The sequence below is a fragment of the Nyctereutes procyonoides genome, unplaced genomic scaffold, assembly GCF_905146905.1.
Source record: "Nyctereutes procyonoides isolate TBG_1078 unplaced genomic scaffold, NYPRO_anot_genome, whole genome shotgun sequence".
NCBI lineage: Eukaryota > Metazoa > Chordata > Mammalia > Carnivora > Canidae > Nyctereutes > Nyctereutes procyonoides.
Window position 1 is genome coordinate 30,380,221 of NW_026575020.1, and position 15,239 is coordinate 30,395,459.

The 15,239-nt window shown below is 58.8% G+C and overlaps 1 protein-coding gene and 1 long non-coding RNA gene across 2 annotated transcripts; one reads left to right on the plus strand and one right to left on the minus strand.

Annotated features, from left to right (window-relative positions):
* Nucleotides 1-1,422: 1,422 nt before the first annotated feature.
* On the plus strand, nt 1,423-9,190 carry LOC129516590 (uncharacterized). The gene is made up of 3 exons (XR_008665798.1): nt 1,423-1,568; nt 6,615-6,992; nt 9,123-9,190. It is a non-coding gene; the product is annotated as an uncharacterized LOC129516590 (long non-coding RNA).
* Nucleotides 8,706-13,962, minus strand: TOR4A (torsin family 4 member A). The gene is made up of 2 exons (XM_055336079.1): nt 13,543-13,962; nt 8,706-12,858 (listed from the first exon to the last, which is right to left on the minus strand). The coding sequence occupies exon 2, from the start codon at nt 12,819-12,821 to the stop codon at nt 11,538-11,540; it is 1,284 nt and encodes a 427-aa protein (XP_055192054.1). The 5' UTR covers nt 12,822-12,858; nt 13,543-13,962; the 3' UTR covers nt 8,706-11,537.
* Between the last annotated feature and the right edge of the window lie 1,277 nt (nt 13,963-15,239).

Genomic DNA, 15,239 nt, shown 5'->3' on the forward strand with positions numbered 1-15,239 from the left:
TTCCCATTTTCTATGCAACCCCACACCCCTTGTTGTTTTGATCCCGAGAAATAAAAGGGAGGCTGAATTATTCAAATTTAAATGAGGCTTCCCCTGGGTAGAGTGCTGCTGACCCTTCGTGCAGAAATGGGGAGCACTTGAGGACACAGGTGGGTGGAGGCCCTTTGTGCGCGGCTGGTCAGACCCGGGCAGTCATCTGGGGCCTTTTATAAACCCTTGTGTGAGAAGAATATATTGATAATGTCAGTGAAACAAGCAGACATTGAAACTGAGGCACAGATTACTCCAAAAGGAGTTTTTCTGTATATTTTTTTCTAGATGCAAATACCTTTTTAATTATGTTAATTAATGTTAAGACTTTCTAGGCTTATATGGAAGCTGTGTGTGGGTCCTGGTATGATCACTTCTAACTGGATAAAGTCTGCAGCACATTCCTGAGCGTACGATATAGACTTGTAGCCCAGCATGAAAAATTTATGAATAAATTTTTCATTGATTTTTTTTTTAATTAAAAAAAGTTTGTTGGTTTTTCTTGCTCTTGGCACCTGGGAAGAGGGTCAGGCTGCAACACGCTACCTGTGGGTGCCGTCTACACAATGCTTGGCTTGTCTTCACCTAAGCACCCAGCCTGGTAAACTGGATCTGGGCACAACTCAAGTGCCAGCCCCAGTTGGCCACGTATGGAATTTGTGAGGTGCCAGGGGAGAATGCTCTTCCAGCTGGGGGGCCGGGTGGGGGGACCTAGGCCACCCTGAGAGCGCCCAGAACCAGCCCACAGGCTCTTTGCTCCCTGGCAAAGCAGCTGCAGCTCTTCCCACCTCGAAGCCAGCCTGAGATGCCACAGGCCCCCCTCTGCCTACCACCCCCTTCCTTTGCTGTGGGTTTCTGCTGGGCCACCTGCCGCACAGAAGGGGTACTTTTTAAATCTGGGAAACCTCAAGAGTTGCTCTCTCCTGATGACTAAAAGGCCTGCTTCTTCTCTCTGTCCCCTGGTGGCATTTGGGAGCTGGGGAGGCCAGCATGCCTCTGGAGCCAGCCATTCCTGAAGACCACAGACCCCAAGAGAGACGGACACGTCCCTGCAGAGAGCTCAGAGCAGGTGTCCGTTTCTGGTATATAGAGGAGAGACTCTCCATGCACAAACCTGAGATGCCCCTGGGGCACGGGGGCCTCATGAGAGGGGGGTGCCCGTAGGACAGCAGGTGGGTCCAGAGCAAGAGGATGCCTGCATTCAGCAAGGATAGCCTCCCCAGAGAAGGGGAGGCCGGCAAAGGTAACAGCTTTTTCTTGTAAGTCAGACTCTCTGCAGCAGCCAGAGGGTGTCAGCTTCCCGTTGGCAGGTCCTCAGGCTGCACTTTATCCTGCAGACACACTGCCCTTTCCACACGGGAAGCTTTCAGCCCCACCGGCCCCACCGTCCATGTTTCCACTTTGCATATCCTGCTCTGTTCTGCCCTTGAGGGTTTTCTGAGCTCCCTCTTCTGTCGCCAAAATCAGCATTTACTGTCCCTCAGCTGCGGGAGAGCCTGAGTGTTGGGGAGTAAGGAGCAGCTCTGACACCCACAGAGGTGAGTGGAATATTTGATGCAAATGAGCTCGCAGGGGAGGTGGTGTCCACTGGGCTGGGGAGCAGAGCTGCCAAGGGTGCCAGCTGGGGGTGCCAGGCCTGGAAAGAGAAACTTGCCACAAGAACTTGGACTTTGCTTGGGGTTTCTGGAGAATGAAGTCAGGCCGGGGCGGTGTGGACAGTCCAGGGGCAGGCAGGACCACAGGTCCATTCCCACCCGGGGAACTGCTGCGCCCCACCCCCTCCCGCACAAGGAGGAGGTTGGGGTAACACTAGCAGGTAATGCTTACTCCTGGCACTGGCTGTGGGGAGGGGTCTGCTGAGAGTGGCTGGCCCTTCGATGTCCCATCCCCACAGAGGAGAGGCCAGCTGGCCTGTGCGCCTGTGCGGCAGGCGCACGGGCTGCCACCACGGGGGCCCGTCTGCAGCTCCCTGAAGTCCTCTCTCTGAGACACACATTTGACTGAAAAAGGCTTTGTGCTACTCACAGAGGAATAGTTTTCTCCACAGCTTGGACATAAAGGAGGCCAGGGCCGCTCAGCCCCACGGCTGTCGGGGAGGCCTTGTGGGCTCTGGCTGCCTTTTTCCTAGGTGCTGCTTGGTGCACAGCCAACCTGGCCCCCCAGCCTGGGCCCTGGCAGTGGGTGGCAGACTCTGGGGGTATCCAGTCCAAAGACACTTCCTGCCCTCTGGGGTCAAAGTGATGAACAAGGGAGCCAGCAGGGCAATGCAGGTTCTCTCTCCAGATCCTCAGGGTACAGGAACAGACACTAACCTGCCAGTGGTGTCACCAGGGAGTCCCTCCCCAGGTCGGCTGTGCAGACCATGGGCATCCTCTCAAGCCTTCCCATGCAAGGAAGAAATCAGAGGTGACCTCTCTGGCCTCTAGGACATGCAGGTCTGTGTGTGGAGGCCAAGTGAGGGTCCTTGCCAGCGGCACCCAGGCCCCCCCACCCAGGCTGGAGGGGTCCGGCAGGCAGGGGCTGTGCCACAGGGAAGGAGAAAGGACACAGACAGAGTGGGCGAGGGCAGGGCCTGCTCCACACCCCTGGCTGGAGGTGCCGGGGGCTTCTGTCCACCCGACATCTCTCTGACCTGACCCCCAGCCAGACGCAGGAAGTGTTTACTGTTGGACTGGATGCCAGAGAGAGACCAGGAAATGCAGGAAAATGGTCAGCCAGAAAGTGATGTCTAGGGCCAGCAGCGTGGGAGCCAGGCCCAGCCTGCCAGAGGAGGGAGGGCCAAGGGCCAGGGAGGGGGAGGTCCGGAGCAGCAGAGGGAAGGGTTGCCCTCTGGCCTGTCCCCCAAGGGTCCTGCGGCTCAGCACAGGGTGGCACGGGGCGCCTGACACGGGGGAGCTGGGGAGGAGGCCCGGGCTGGACGGGGCCTCCAGCGCAGCCTCCTCCGCCGCCCTCCCCCACCTACCCCCCCACCGCACGCCCCCCCTCCAGAGCGACGCTCCCAGCCCTCCCCGCCGTCGGGCGCATTCTTCTGTTTGGCTGTACGTCGTGCCGTCCCTCCGCGCGCGTCTGTCGGTCTTTCTTCTCTCGCTCCCTCCAAAGCCGTGGCCCCCATTCATTCTCAAGGCCTCTGCCCTTTCCTCCGTGCGGGTCCCTGCTCGGCGAGCAGCTGCTATGCTAATGAGGGCGAAGGGAGGTGGGGGACCGGCGGGCGGGGGAGGCTGGGGGGCCCCGGGAGGTGGGGGGGCAGGGGCGCGCCTGGGGGCGGGCTAGAGGAGGCTGAGGCGGGGGGGGGGGGGGGGGGGGGGGGGGGAACCAGCCTGGGGAGGCTGGCGGCTCGGCATGGGGGGTGGGCAGTGGGGGCCCTGGCCCGGGGAGGTGGACGGGCGCTCAGAAAGGCCGGGATAGGGTGGGGACGCGGGGGCTGCCCCGCCACCCTCGACTCCAAGCCCGTCCTGCGCACCCACTCGCCAGGCGCGGGGTGTCTGCGGGGTAGAGACCAGCTGTCATCTGTGTTCTGGGGTCACGGCCTGGGACAGGCCGTCCGTTCCGAGGTTCTCCGCCCCCGCCCCCCCCCCCGCGCCCCGCAAACCCTGCTGCATGTGGGGGCTGCCATGCGCCCCCCAGGGGGTCTGAGCCCAGCCGGATGCTTGCTCACTGAGAGGGGTCCGGGGTTATCCCCCCAGAGGCGGCGCCTGAGTATCCTGGGGTTCGGTGGGACTGGGGCGGCGGCCCCCGAGGATCCTGACCAGCGGCACCCCCTGCCCCACGTCCGAGAAACCACGAGGGTTGGGGTAGGGGCCCCCCCGCGAGCCTGGCTCTTGGCGCCCGCGACGCCCCTGCGCCTTCCCAACCTCGACCCCCGACTCGACCGAGACCCTACGCGCGGTAGGGGCTCTCCTCCCGCCCCGAGGCAGGCTCAGCCCCAGTGGGGGCGCCGGCCCAGAACCGCGCTGCGCGAGCTGTGCTGCCGCCCTGCGGCCGCGCGGGGCACTGCGCCCACGAGCCCGGGGCTCCCAGGGCGCGACAAACGCACGACCTCCCCGCGGCTCCTCGCCGTGCGCACGCGCCCTCCCGGCCCTCTGGGGACACCCTGAAGCCGCCCCAGGCCTGAGCAAGAGGCGGGTACGTTGACTCCATAGCGACTCGTGGCTTCCGCGGTCCCCGGAGGACGCGGTCTGGGAAGTGCGTCTTCCACTGTCCCCATGAAGTGATCCGCAGGGGTGTGCTGTTCTCCCACCTGGCCCAGTGGGGAAGAGAGGGCACTCCAGGGCCCTGGGGCCACAAAGAATGGATGACCAACAGGTCATAGGCTCTGTCGCACACCCGTGGACGTGGCTACCCCATGTCACACTTCGGGACCAGAGTCATGGCAGAGGGTGGGGCGCTCTAGATCCCCGTCTGGGGCCGGAGCCTCAGCAGAGGGCTGGCGGGGGTGGAGGCCGGCCTTGGCCCCTTTCCGCGGGCCCCCACTCCACCACATCCCCGTGGAAGTGGTGCCGCGGGACAAGTGCGGGTAAGGAAAGTCTGTGTGCAAACTCCTGCCTGCTCGGAGCTGGAGGCTGGACAGCAGCCTTGAGGCCGGCTGGTCCCCCAACGGATCAAACCCACCTCTGCAGGTCTGCGGGCCTCTGGGGGACCCCGGGCAAGAACCCCGGGCAACCAAGCTCAAGACGTCCCAGATACGTCCCAAGCAGATACAGCAAAATTTCTCAACGGAGAAGTCAGGCAGCCCGGGCATGGAACGCGCTGTGAGGGCCCCGCTCCCCGACACTGCGGGCGGTGCCGGCTCCTGACCACCGGGCTCCCGCCCGCAGCGCTGCAGGCCGGCAGCAGGTCCAGCCCCCGCAGCGGGCAGGAGGGAGCGGCGCTCGGATCCGCTCCCGCAGGCCGGTTTCTAGGAGGGGCCCCGACACCTGCCCGCACCCCATTGGCTAGGGCGAGGTCACAGGACCAACCTCGCGGCAGGGGCGGCTGGGAAATGTAGTCCATTTCCGCTGTGCCTGGTTGAGCCGGTCATGGAGGAAGCCAGGCTGACCCTTTGGAGTCTGTGCCAGCCCTGGTGACATGACACCACCCAGGCCATGTTGTCAGGTGATGTGGGCGACAAAGGCAAAAGAAAAGTTAAACTTCTTACTACTTACCCCCCATTGACAAATCCTTGAGCAGAACAAGCGTCTGAGAGCTCCCCCGCCTCTCAGTGGACACTATTGAGCGCAACAGACAATCCTAGCCCGACCCCCCAGGACCGTGAGTCTACTCAACATATAGAGGTTCCTTTGAAAACTTCTTTATCTCTACCCCCACCCCCAGGCTGGCAATAAAACCATTCTTTTTTTTTAATATTTATTCATGGGAGACACACAGAGAGAGGCAGAGACACAGGCAGAGGGAGAAGCAGGCTCCATGCAGGGAGCTCTATTTGGGACCGATTCCAGGACCCCGGGATCACGCCCTGAGCTGAAGGCAGATGCTCAACCGCTGAACCACCCAGGCGTTCCTAATAAAACCACCTTTGTGTGCACCAAAGACATCTCAGGAATTCTTCATCGATCCTTTGCTCGGAACCCCAGCATGTCCTACATCATCAGAGCGACTGTGCTTTCTGCTCTGTCTTGCTCTTCCCGTCTGCAAATCCACCCAATCTTGTAGGTTTGGAAGTTTGTACTGAGGAACTTTCTAGGGATTAAAACTGTCCAACGATGGCCGAAGAGGAAGAAAACAGGGGCCTCCTGAGCCTGACCCAGTCTACTGCACAGGCCCAGGAGACAGGAAGGGCAGGCGCTGTGTGTACACCCGCAAGCCCCCGGAGCCCTCCCGAATAGGCCCGCTGTGCGCTTGGGTCCTCTCTTCCACGGTGAACAGCACGCTGCCGCGGAGCAAACAATACAGTGCTTATGGAGCCATCAGGACATCCAAAGAGGCTCTGAAGCTGGGAAAGGGCTCCAGGAACCCTCTGCTTCCCACACCCCAGAGAGTGCAGAGGGTCTGCAGGTGGAACTGGCCCTTTGCCCCTCAGTGCTCTGTTCCTGGTTCTTGTCGCCTTAACCTTCCTCTCCCTTATCGTGGAGGAAAGTAATAAGTAACCCGGCACTTTGAATTCTCAAGGTCATGTTGTTAATAAAGTACTCCTCAAGGTTTTCTGTGATGCCCTTTTGTGGTGGCTTCTTTTTATTTTATTCGAGGCTAAAAGAAAATTGTTAGGTTTATCATTTATATTCCTAAAAATCAACTGTATTGTGGTATAATTTGCACTCAATAAAATGCAGCCATTTAGAGCCTGGTAGGTACTGATCGATGTTTCCTCCTGCATAACTCATGCCATACTCAATGTAGGGAATATTTCCATCACCCCAAAAACCTTCTCCATGCCCCTCCCTGTCAAATCCCCCCAGCTTTACCCCAGATCACTGCTGATCTGATTTCTCTCACCAGGGATTATTTGTGCCTGTTCTAGAGTTATACATAAAAGGATTTGTGTGGGATGTACTTTCTTGGCGTTGCTTCTGACACTTGGTTTTTGAAATGCAGTGTGTTTCAGCAATTTCTGAGGGGCTCAGTCTTTTTTTTTTTTTTTTTTCCTCCAGAAAAATCTGGCTGGTACCACACAAACCAACAGACTAGTTCTCAATGGTAATGTTTCGATGGTGGACAGAATTCTTGTCCTCAATAAAGGTGCTGGCATCACAGAGACACCTCAGAAAACGCTGGGGAGTATGGGCCGGCCGGTCCCCCAACGGATCAAATCCACCTCTCCAAGTCTGCAGGCCTACCCCGCACATTTCCCAAATGGGCCCAGCATGACCAGTGTCACCCCCTCCTCCTGGATGCTAAGTCCCCAAGGATGGAAAATTCAACCCCAAGTGTCCACAGAGCCAGCCTCACCCAGGGGAACGTGGCAGTCTCACTGCATTGAGGGCTGTGCGCTTGAGGCCAAGGCCTCCCTTTCTCCAGAGATGAGCAGGGTAAGCTGTGTCCTGTCGCTTCGCAGCAGACACGTGAATTACCAGTCATGCGATGTCGTCAGTATATAAAAATCAATTGTATCTCCATGTCCTATCTATTAACATAGAAAACAAGACTTTAAAAATACAATTACAGGGCAGCCCAGATGGCTCAGCGGTTTAGCGCCACCTTCAGCCCAGGGCGTGATCCTGGAGATCCGGGATTGAGTCCCACGTCTGGCTCCCTGCATGGAGCCTGCTCCTCCCTCTGCCTGTGTCTCTGCCTCTCTCTCTGTGTCTCTCATGAATGAATAAAATAATAAAAAAACAATTAGTTCAAAATGGCTCATAGACATAAATGCAAGAGCTACAAACTCAAAATCATTTAGAATAAAGCATAGGGAAAAATCTTTAAGATCTGGGGTTGAGCAAGGGTTCTTAGGTACAACGGTGTGATCCATGAAAGAAAAAGAAATGGAACAATTTGACTTCATAAAAATTCAAAACATTGGCTGTTCAAAACATTTTTAGTTATGAAAATTGAGGGACAACCTATAGACTGGAAGAAATTATTTGGAACATAGATCTGATCAAAAACATACAGCTGGGGCAGCCCAGGTGGCTCAGCGGTTTAGCGCTGCCTTCAGCCCAGGGCCTGATCCCAGAGATCCGGGATTGAGTCCCATGTCTGGCTCCCTGCATGGAGCCTGCTCCTCCCTCTGCCTGTGTCTCTGCCTATCTCTCTCTCTCTCTCTCTCTGTCTCATGAATAAATAAAATCTTAAAAAAAATCAACATACAGCTGGAATATGTAAAGAGCTCCATCCCAGGACTCTGAGATCACACCCTAAGCCAAAGGCAGATGCTCAACCGCTGAGCCACCCAGGCGTCCCGACAGTCTTTTTTTCTTACAGCCATCCTGGTGTGTGGTTTCGATTTGCATTTCTCTAATAACTAGTGGTGTTGAGCAATTGTTCCATGTACTCATCAGACATTTACTTCATTTGCTTAGTTTCACTTATTGTTGAGTTGCGAGAGCTCTTTACATATTCCAGCTGTATGTTTTTGACTGTCAGCAGCCAGCGTTGGCGAGGATGTGGAGAAGCGATCACTCCACACACTGCTGGTGTGTAAGTGTAAGTGTAAAACGGTACTGGCCACTTTGGAGAGCAGTTTGGTAGTTTATTTTTTTTTTTTAATTTTTTTTTAAATTTTATTTATTTATGATAGTCACAGAGAGAGAGAGAGGCAGAGACACAGGCAGAGGGAGAAGCAGGCTCCATGCACCGGGAGCCTGACGTGGGATTCGATCCCGGGTCTCCAGGATCGTGCCCTGGGCCAAAGGCAGGCGCTAAACCACTGCGTCACCCAGGGATCCCCAGTTTGGTAGTTTAAATAAAAAAAAAAAAAACACAAAAAACCTTTTTCACATGATTCAATCATTCTACTCTTTGGTATTTGTTCAAGATAAAGGAAAACATACGTCCACACAAAGAAATTTGGGGCAGGGATCCCTGGGTGGCACAGCGGTTTGGCGCCTGCCTTTGGCCCAGGGCGCGATCCTGGAGACCCGGGATCGAATCCCACATCGGGTTCCCGGTGCATGGAGCCTGCTTCTCCCTCTGCCTGTGTCTCTGCCTCTCTCTCTCTCACTGTGTGCCTGTCATAAATAAAATAAAATAAATAAATAAATTAATTAAATTAAAAAAAAAGAAATTTGGGGCAAATGTCCCTTGCACAATTTATTCATGATAGCCAACAAGTGCAAACAACCCCAATGTGCATGGGATGCTTCTGGTCCATTAACACGGAGAAAGGCGCCCACAAAGGCAAGCCCTACCCATTTGGGTGAACCTCAAAAGCAGTAAGTGAAAGAAATCAGACACAAAAAGCTAAAAAGCCCACATACCTGCAACACCAAATTTTAGAAAAGGTTAAACCTTGGGAGACAGAATTAGTGGTTACCTGAGGAAGGGGTGGAAACGATTCACAGAAAAGCAGCAAGATGGATCATTCTGGGGTCGTGGAAAGATCCCACACCTGCATTATGGCACAAGTCTCCAAAGTTACTAAAATCATTAAACCATCCCCTTAAAAGGAGTGATGTATAAATGATATGTCAATCGAGCTGTTTTTGCTTTTGTTTAAACAGGAAAGTTGCAACGTGAAGAACAAAGTAAAACAAACCGGTTGGAGCTGTGAAGTTGGGTGGTTCAAGTGGGAAGAGCAGAAGGTGGTGATTCGAGGAGTTGGCAGGTCAGGTCATTGCTGGGCTGGGCAGGGGGCACCAGGGAGTGGGGCCGCCCTGAGAGCGTCCAAGTGCCTGGCCCATCCCACATCCCCACCAGTATGGGGGATGTAGCTTTGTGATAAAGCTTCAAATGCAGATTTTGCTTTATATACTTTCCCCGGTGTATGTTAGATTATACAACGCTGACCTTTTGTGACATCAACCAAATGCTTTATGGTTTTAAGGAATAAATCTCAGAAATGTGAGCAAGACCTGTCAGCAGAACATGACACAGTCCAGTCAAACGCGTGTGTGCTATCAAGCCTGGTGACTGCGTGGCTGTGTGATGGAAGCACACTTCCCAAACTCACTGGCCTGTGGATCCGTGAGGGCCCAATTCAAATCCTGAAAGGTTTTCCAAAGAATCTGACAAAGTCAGGGGCCCCTGGTGGCTCAGTTCAGTGTCAGACCCTTGATCTCAGGGCTGTGAGTTCAAGCCCAGCTTTGGGCTCCACACTGGGCATGGAGCCTGCTTAAAAAAAATGCAACCAAGTTCTAAGTGAAAAAAGCCCAAGAGCCAAGTAACTCTTCATGAAGGACGTCCTGCCAGCTGTCCTGACTTCTACAGACTAAGAAGCCGCAGTCATGGGGGCAGCGTGGTGCCCCAGCATGAGAACAGTCCCAGTCCCACAGGCATGTACAGAACCTGGGAAGCTAGTTTACAGCACAATGGGAATTACAGAGCCTCCAAAACAGAGGAAACTCGTTCATAAATATATCAGTAAAATAAAATTTAAACATCAGTAAACATTAAATATAAAAATAATGTCCCATATGTGGGGTTGGATAAGAGGACAGTGTTGCCCTACTTGGTGAGACTGGCCTGAGGGTGCAGAGGGTGGGCTGGCCCTCAGCTGGTCACAGCAAGTGGCTCAGGGTATAAGTGCCAACCCATTACAGACGGGACGCTGTGTGCTGTGGTGGGGGTTGCGGGGGCACCAGAAAACTAAAATAAAAATAAAGCAAGATATAAAAAGGCAGGACAACTAAAAGGCACAGAACAAAGTGACAAAGAGAAGGCTAAGTGAGCAGCATGCCCTGGGGGCCCGGGGGTCAGGGCCTAGGACCTCCGGGCTGGACACGGGCTCCCCTGGCGCCCATTCAGCCTTAGACTCCAGGGCTTCTTTCCCCTGCTACTCAGCATGTGGGGTCGGTGGATGCACTGGCCATCCCCCGCCCAGAGCCCCTTGGGGAACACAGTTCCCCAGTATCTGGGGCACCTCCCTGCCCTGCCCCAAACCCCATCACCCCAGGGTTCACAGAGCTTCTCTGTGCTGCCGGGCGCCTCCTGCTTTTGCTACCTGGGCCCGACGACTGCCAGGGCAGGTGGGGTGGACAGCACGGGAGGGGGGGTCTGCGGACCATGGGGAGGGGTGGGGGGTGGGGACATGTCCCTCCCCCAGGGTGGGCCAGGCCTGCAGCGGGAACACACCCCCGAGACCACCAGGTGGGAGCACAGAGGCCACCACAGGGCTCATGGGCAGCGGGGGCCACTAGAGCTGGTGGGGGCCACGTGGACGCAACCACCGCCTTCTGGGAGCCACATGCAAAGGATGCCTATGGCGCCTGAAAACCTGCAGAGCTCTGCAGCTGAGTCTCAGGGGTCTGTACCTTGAGGCCTCCCCAGTTCAGCGTCCTGAAGCAAGCTGCTGACCAGGGCGGGGGGCCAAGAGGTCAGCGCCCCTATCTCTCTGGGAGAGTCCCCTCACCTTCCAAAGCATTCAGGGGAGTCCCCTGGATCGCCTTGCTGTGTGGAGACCCACCCAGCCTGTGGCCTTCCAGGAGTCCAGGGGGAACCCGGGGAACCCCCCATTCCCCCAGCTGGAGAAGCCCCGGGGCTTGTGGCCTGCAGGGCTGGCAAGTATGCGAGGGCTGAACAGAGCATGCATGAGTGTGTCTGAGGGCTGCGGCGGCAGGCACCCCACACAGCAGAGGTCAGAGCCAGCTCCAGGGGACTGCCTTTCTCTGAGGCCATCATGCATCCTTGTAGCCTGGACCCTGGATGGTGCACCTCCCCCACCACCTGCAGGGCGTGCTCAGGCACAGCGACTGGATTAGGGACCCTACACAGGCAGACTGGGGGCTCTGATGGGGGTGAACTGACCCAGCCCATTAGCTCCCCCAGGTCCCTGGGCAAACCACAGGTTGGGGAGGGGCCAGAGACAGATTTATTAGGGGCCTCAGGCCAATGCACAGGCCCGGTCCCTCCTTCTGCCACCACCAACCCAAACCTCGGATTGTGTCCACTTGTAGCCACCGTGTCCAGTCGTGCCTATGCTACAAGAGGTTCACCCGGGCCACCACCTGCTTGCAGCCAGTGACAGAGAACTCCCGGTCGGCCACCCGGTAGTAGCTGAGCTGTGCCGCCAGGAGCTCAGCACGGGCCTGCTCCGGGAAGAAGCCCTCCCCGGCCATCTCATCCCGGAAGCAGCTGACCACGTCCTGCTTGTCCAGCAGCAGGAAGGGCACGATGGCCGCGGCCTGCCACAGCGGGTGCTCGCGGACCAGGAGCACCCTCAGACGCGCGCGCAGCTCCTCGTCGGTCTGCACAGCGGCTGCCAGAGCCGGCTCAAGGTGGGCATCAGGGCGCTGGGGCCCCGCGCTGGCTGCGTTCTGCAGCACGAAGCGCGTGATCTCTGCGCTGCCCACGCCGCTGAGGAGCACATAGATGGCGTTGTGGAAGGGGTGGGCGCGCTGCGGCTGCAGGAAGCCGTGCAACTCGTCCAGCAGCGCGGGGGGCATGAGCTCCGCCTCGTCCAGTACCACGAGCGGGGTCTTCTCCTCCACCTCGGCCCGCGCCACCACGTCGGCCACCAGCGCGGCCAGCTCCTCCCGGCAGGCTTGGGCCGCCCGTGCCTCGGGGCAGTGGTGCCGTGCGTGGTACTGCAGCACAAGTGCGCCGTCCTCCAGCACCGAGCGGAAGTGGCGCGCTAGCAGGCGGCCCACGTGGCTCTTGCCCACGCCGCTGGGCCCGTGCAGCGCCAGGAGCAGCGGGCGGCTGTGCACGTGCGTGGCCAGGTAGTCCCGCAGCAGCGCCACTATGCGAGCCACGGCCTCAGGCTGACCGAACACGGCGCGCTGCAGCGCCTTCTCCAGCCCATCCAGGTCGTAGCGCTGCGCGTTGTCGTCCAGGTTCTCGATGGCATTGAGCACCTGGAAGCCCACGATGGCCACAAGCAGCAGCAGGCAGCGCTGCGCGCGGCTGCGGCGCTCGGCGTGGGGCCGGCACTTGCGCGAGGTCTCGGGATAGAGCACCACGCGGCTGCGCCGGCGCCTCTTGCGCGGCGTCCGGGACGGCAGCTCGGCCGGGCCGTCAAAGGTGAAGAACTGTGGCCGGTCCGGGTCGGCGGGCGGCGCCCCTGAGCTGCAGCCGGGTCTGGGCGCCCCGGGCCCCAAGGCAGGCCCGGCGCCCGGCGCGCCCGGCGGCAGGAGGCGCCGCTTGCGCAGGAGGCACACGCGGCGGCGCAGGCGGACCACGGCGCGCAGGGGCGCGATCACGCTCGGGCCGGGGATGCTGGGCCCCGGGGCCGCGGGCTCCAGACCGGGCTGGCCGCCGTCCATGGCGCAGGGGCGGCGTTCTGCATGCAGGTCGCCCTCCCTGCAACGGAAAGGCGGGAGGATCTCCAGACTTCCGCCCGGGGCAAGTTGCCCCCCCCAGGCCCCCAGAGCGCGGGGGAGGGGGTCCCGGGCTCCTCTCGACCGGCGGACCAGGAAGCGGCACCCCTCGGGGCCCTAAAGCAAATTTCTCGGGTCCTCCCATAAACAGCCGCCGGACTTGAGGAAGTGGCGGAGGGGGAGGGCGCAGCTTATCGGGAAGCCACCCGGCTTCCTGGAGACCAAGTCGGTGCCAACTAGGCGCCAATTAGGGGTGAAGAAGGGTCAAGGCCCGACCTTGCTGCCCGACCCTGGCCCCAGCTCCCACTGCCCGGCTCCGGAGGCCCTCCGGACTCCCGAGCGCCAACAGGGCAGCAGAGGGCCGAGCACCCCTAGATTCCAGAGACCTCCCCTGCACACTAAGAACACTTGCGGGGGGACTAGCCCGAATTTCTGCTGTCTGGACAGACGCAGGCCTCGCACCCCCAAGATCCTCCCAACATCCTTCCAGTGGCCACATACAGTGGCCAGCAGGGAGCCCCCAGAGACCAGCCGGGTGGGGTGGAAAAGTGCACAAAAAGAGTCAGAGGAGGAGACCGAGCTGAAGAGATGCAGGACACACACACACACACACACACACACACACACACACACACGCACGCACGCACGCCCCCAGCCTGCCCCATACCTGCAGCTGTGTCAGGTTAAGCTCTGGCTGGCCCCTGGCCCACCAAGGGCAGCCCCCTCCCCAGGCCAGAGGCTGAGGCTGCAACTCAGGACACAGAAAATGCCGGCTTCCTGGGGAGGGTCCCAGTGGGGTCAGGGCCCAGCTGGGCCAGCTCAGGCGAGGACGGGGAGGAGAGTGAGTAGCACCTGTGGGTCCCTGGGGCCCGGGAGGAGGGGAGGAAGCTCTGGGGAGGTTTCCGCTTCCATGCAAAGGAAGTGAGTCAGGGGTGTGGCAAGCAGGCGGGACTTAGGCTGGACGGAGGCGCCAGAGGGGGAGGTCTGGCTGCTTCGCAGGTCCCCAGGCCTGGGGTCACCTATCGTCTTCAACCCTGCAGCCCTCCTGGCCCCATCCTTGCCTTCTGGTAAGGCTAGGGGGCACCCCCCCACCCCGGGATCCCACAGCCGCTGCATCTCAGCCTGTTCCCCACGGAACCCCTACCTACCCCAGGACCTCTCCTGCATCTGACCTCCCACAGGGAGGGGTGCAGGGAAAGAGCACATGGGGCATGCAGGGGGCCATCTGCGCAGCTCCATGATCCCCGTTCCCCTCCCTCATCCCCTTCTTCCCCTCCCCTGACCACAACCTGGGGGGCTCCCGGAGTAGAGCGCCTTTCCTTCTCCTCATCCTCCTCTTCCATTCTCTCCTTGTCTCCTTCCCTCTTCCCCCGTCCCTCAACCTAGAGCCCTCCCACCCCAAGGACAGGACCGAACACTGGGGAATAAATTCTAGAGCTGGGGTTAACCACCCCCCCACGCATAGCTCAGCATTCTGGTCAGGGAGCAAATTTAGAGAACTTAGGCCAAGATGTGGCAGGTGGGGGCTCGTGTGTCCCTGCCCCCAGCCCTATTCCCATCTCTGCACAGACGGCCCGAGTGACCCTCTACTCTTCCCATTCTGACCAACCAAAGCCCCAGGCTCCGGCCCAGGCCAGTCTGCGGCCCTAAGAGGGCTCACCAATCAGTACTGCGCCCAAACTAGTCTGGCCCGGTGTCCCTCTGGCAGAGGCAGTCCAGTCCCTTGGCTGTCCTATGGTCCTCCCAACCTCATGCTCTGAGCCTCCCTGTGCCTCTTCAGGCACCCCCCCCCCTTTGCCCACACTGGCCCCCCCACCCAGCACTGCCTCTGTAGCTTCCTCCACTTCTCTGACCAGCAGGCGTGACCTCCACCTGGGGAATGTTGGTCATGGGCTTGGGAGTCCTCATTCCATCCAGTATGGGACTCACAGTCCTGGTGATGCATGGGAGTTGCTGTCCTTGCAATGCCCTCGGGCAGGGTCACTGCACTGAGAAAGCCCCACTTATTTGCATGCTCTGCAGCTGTGGGGCCTGGCTCCCCAGGACCTTCCTCTGCACAGGGGCAGGGGCTTGGGGCCTTGGGCACCGCCCCACCACATGGGCTGGCTGTGCTCTCAGCCTTCCTGGGACTGGGGCGGGGGGGGGGGGGGGGGAACCACATTGTCCAGATCCTGCCCATGCCCTGAGATCCCAGCTTGGAGGCATGGGGGGCAGGGGTGAGGTCCTGCCTGGCTCTCTGCTTCCTGGGGAAAATGAAAGCAACTCGAAGGGGGCCACCCCCCAGCACCTGCACCACAGGTGTCTCCTCCCTAAGAATGTCCCCGTTTCCAGGTGCAGGGCCAAGCATCCAGACTGTGGCCCACA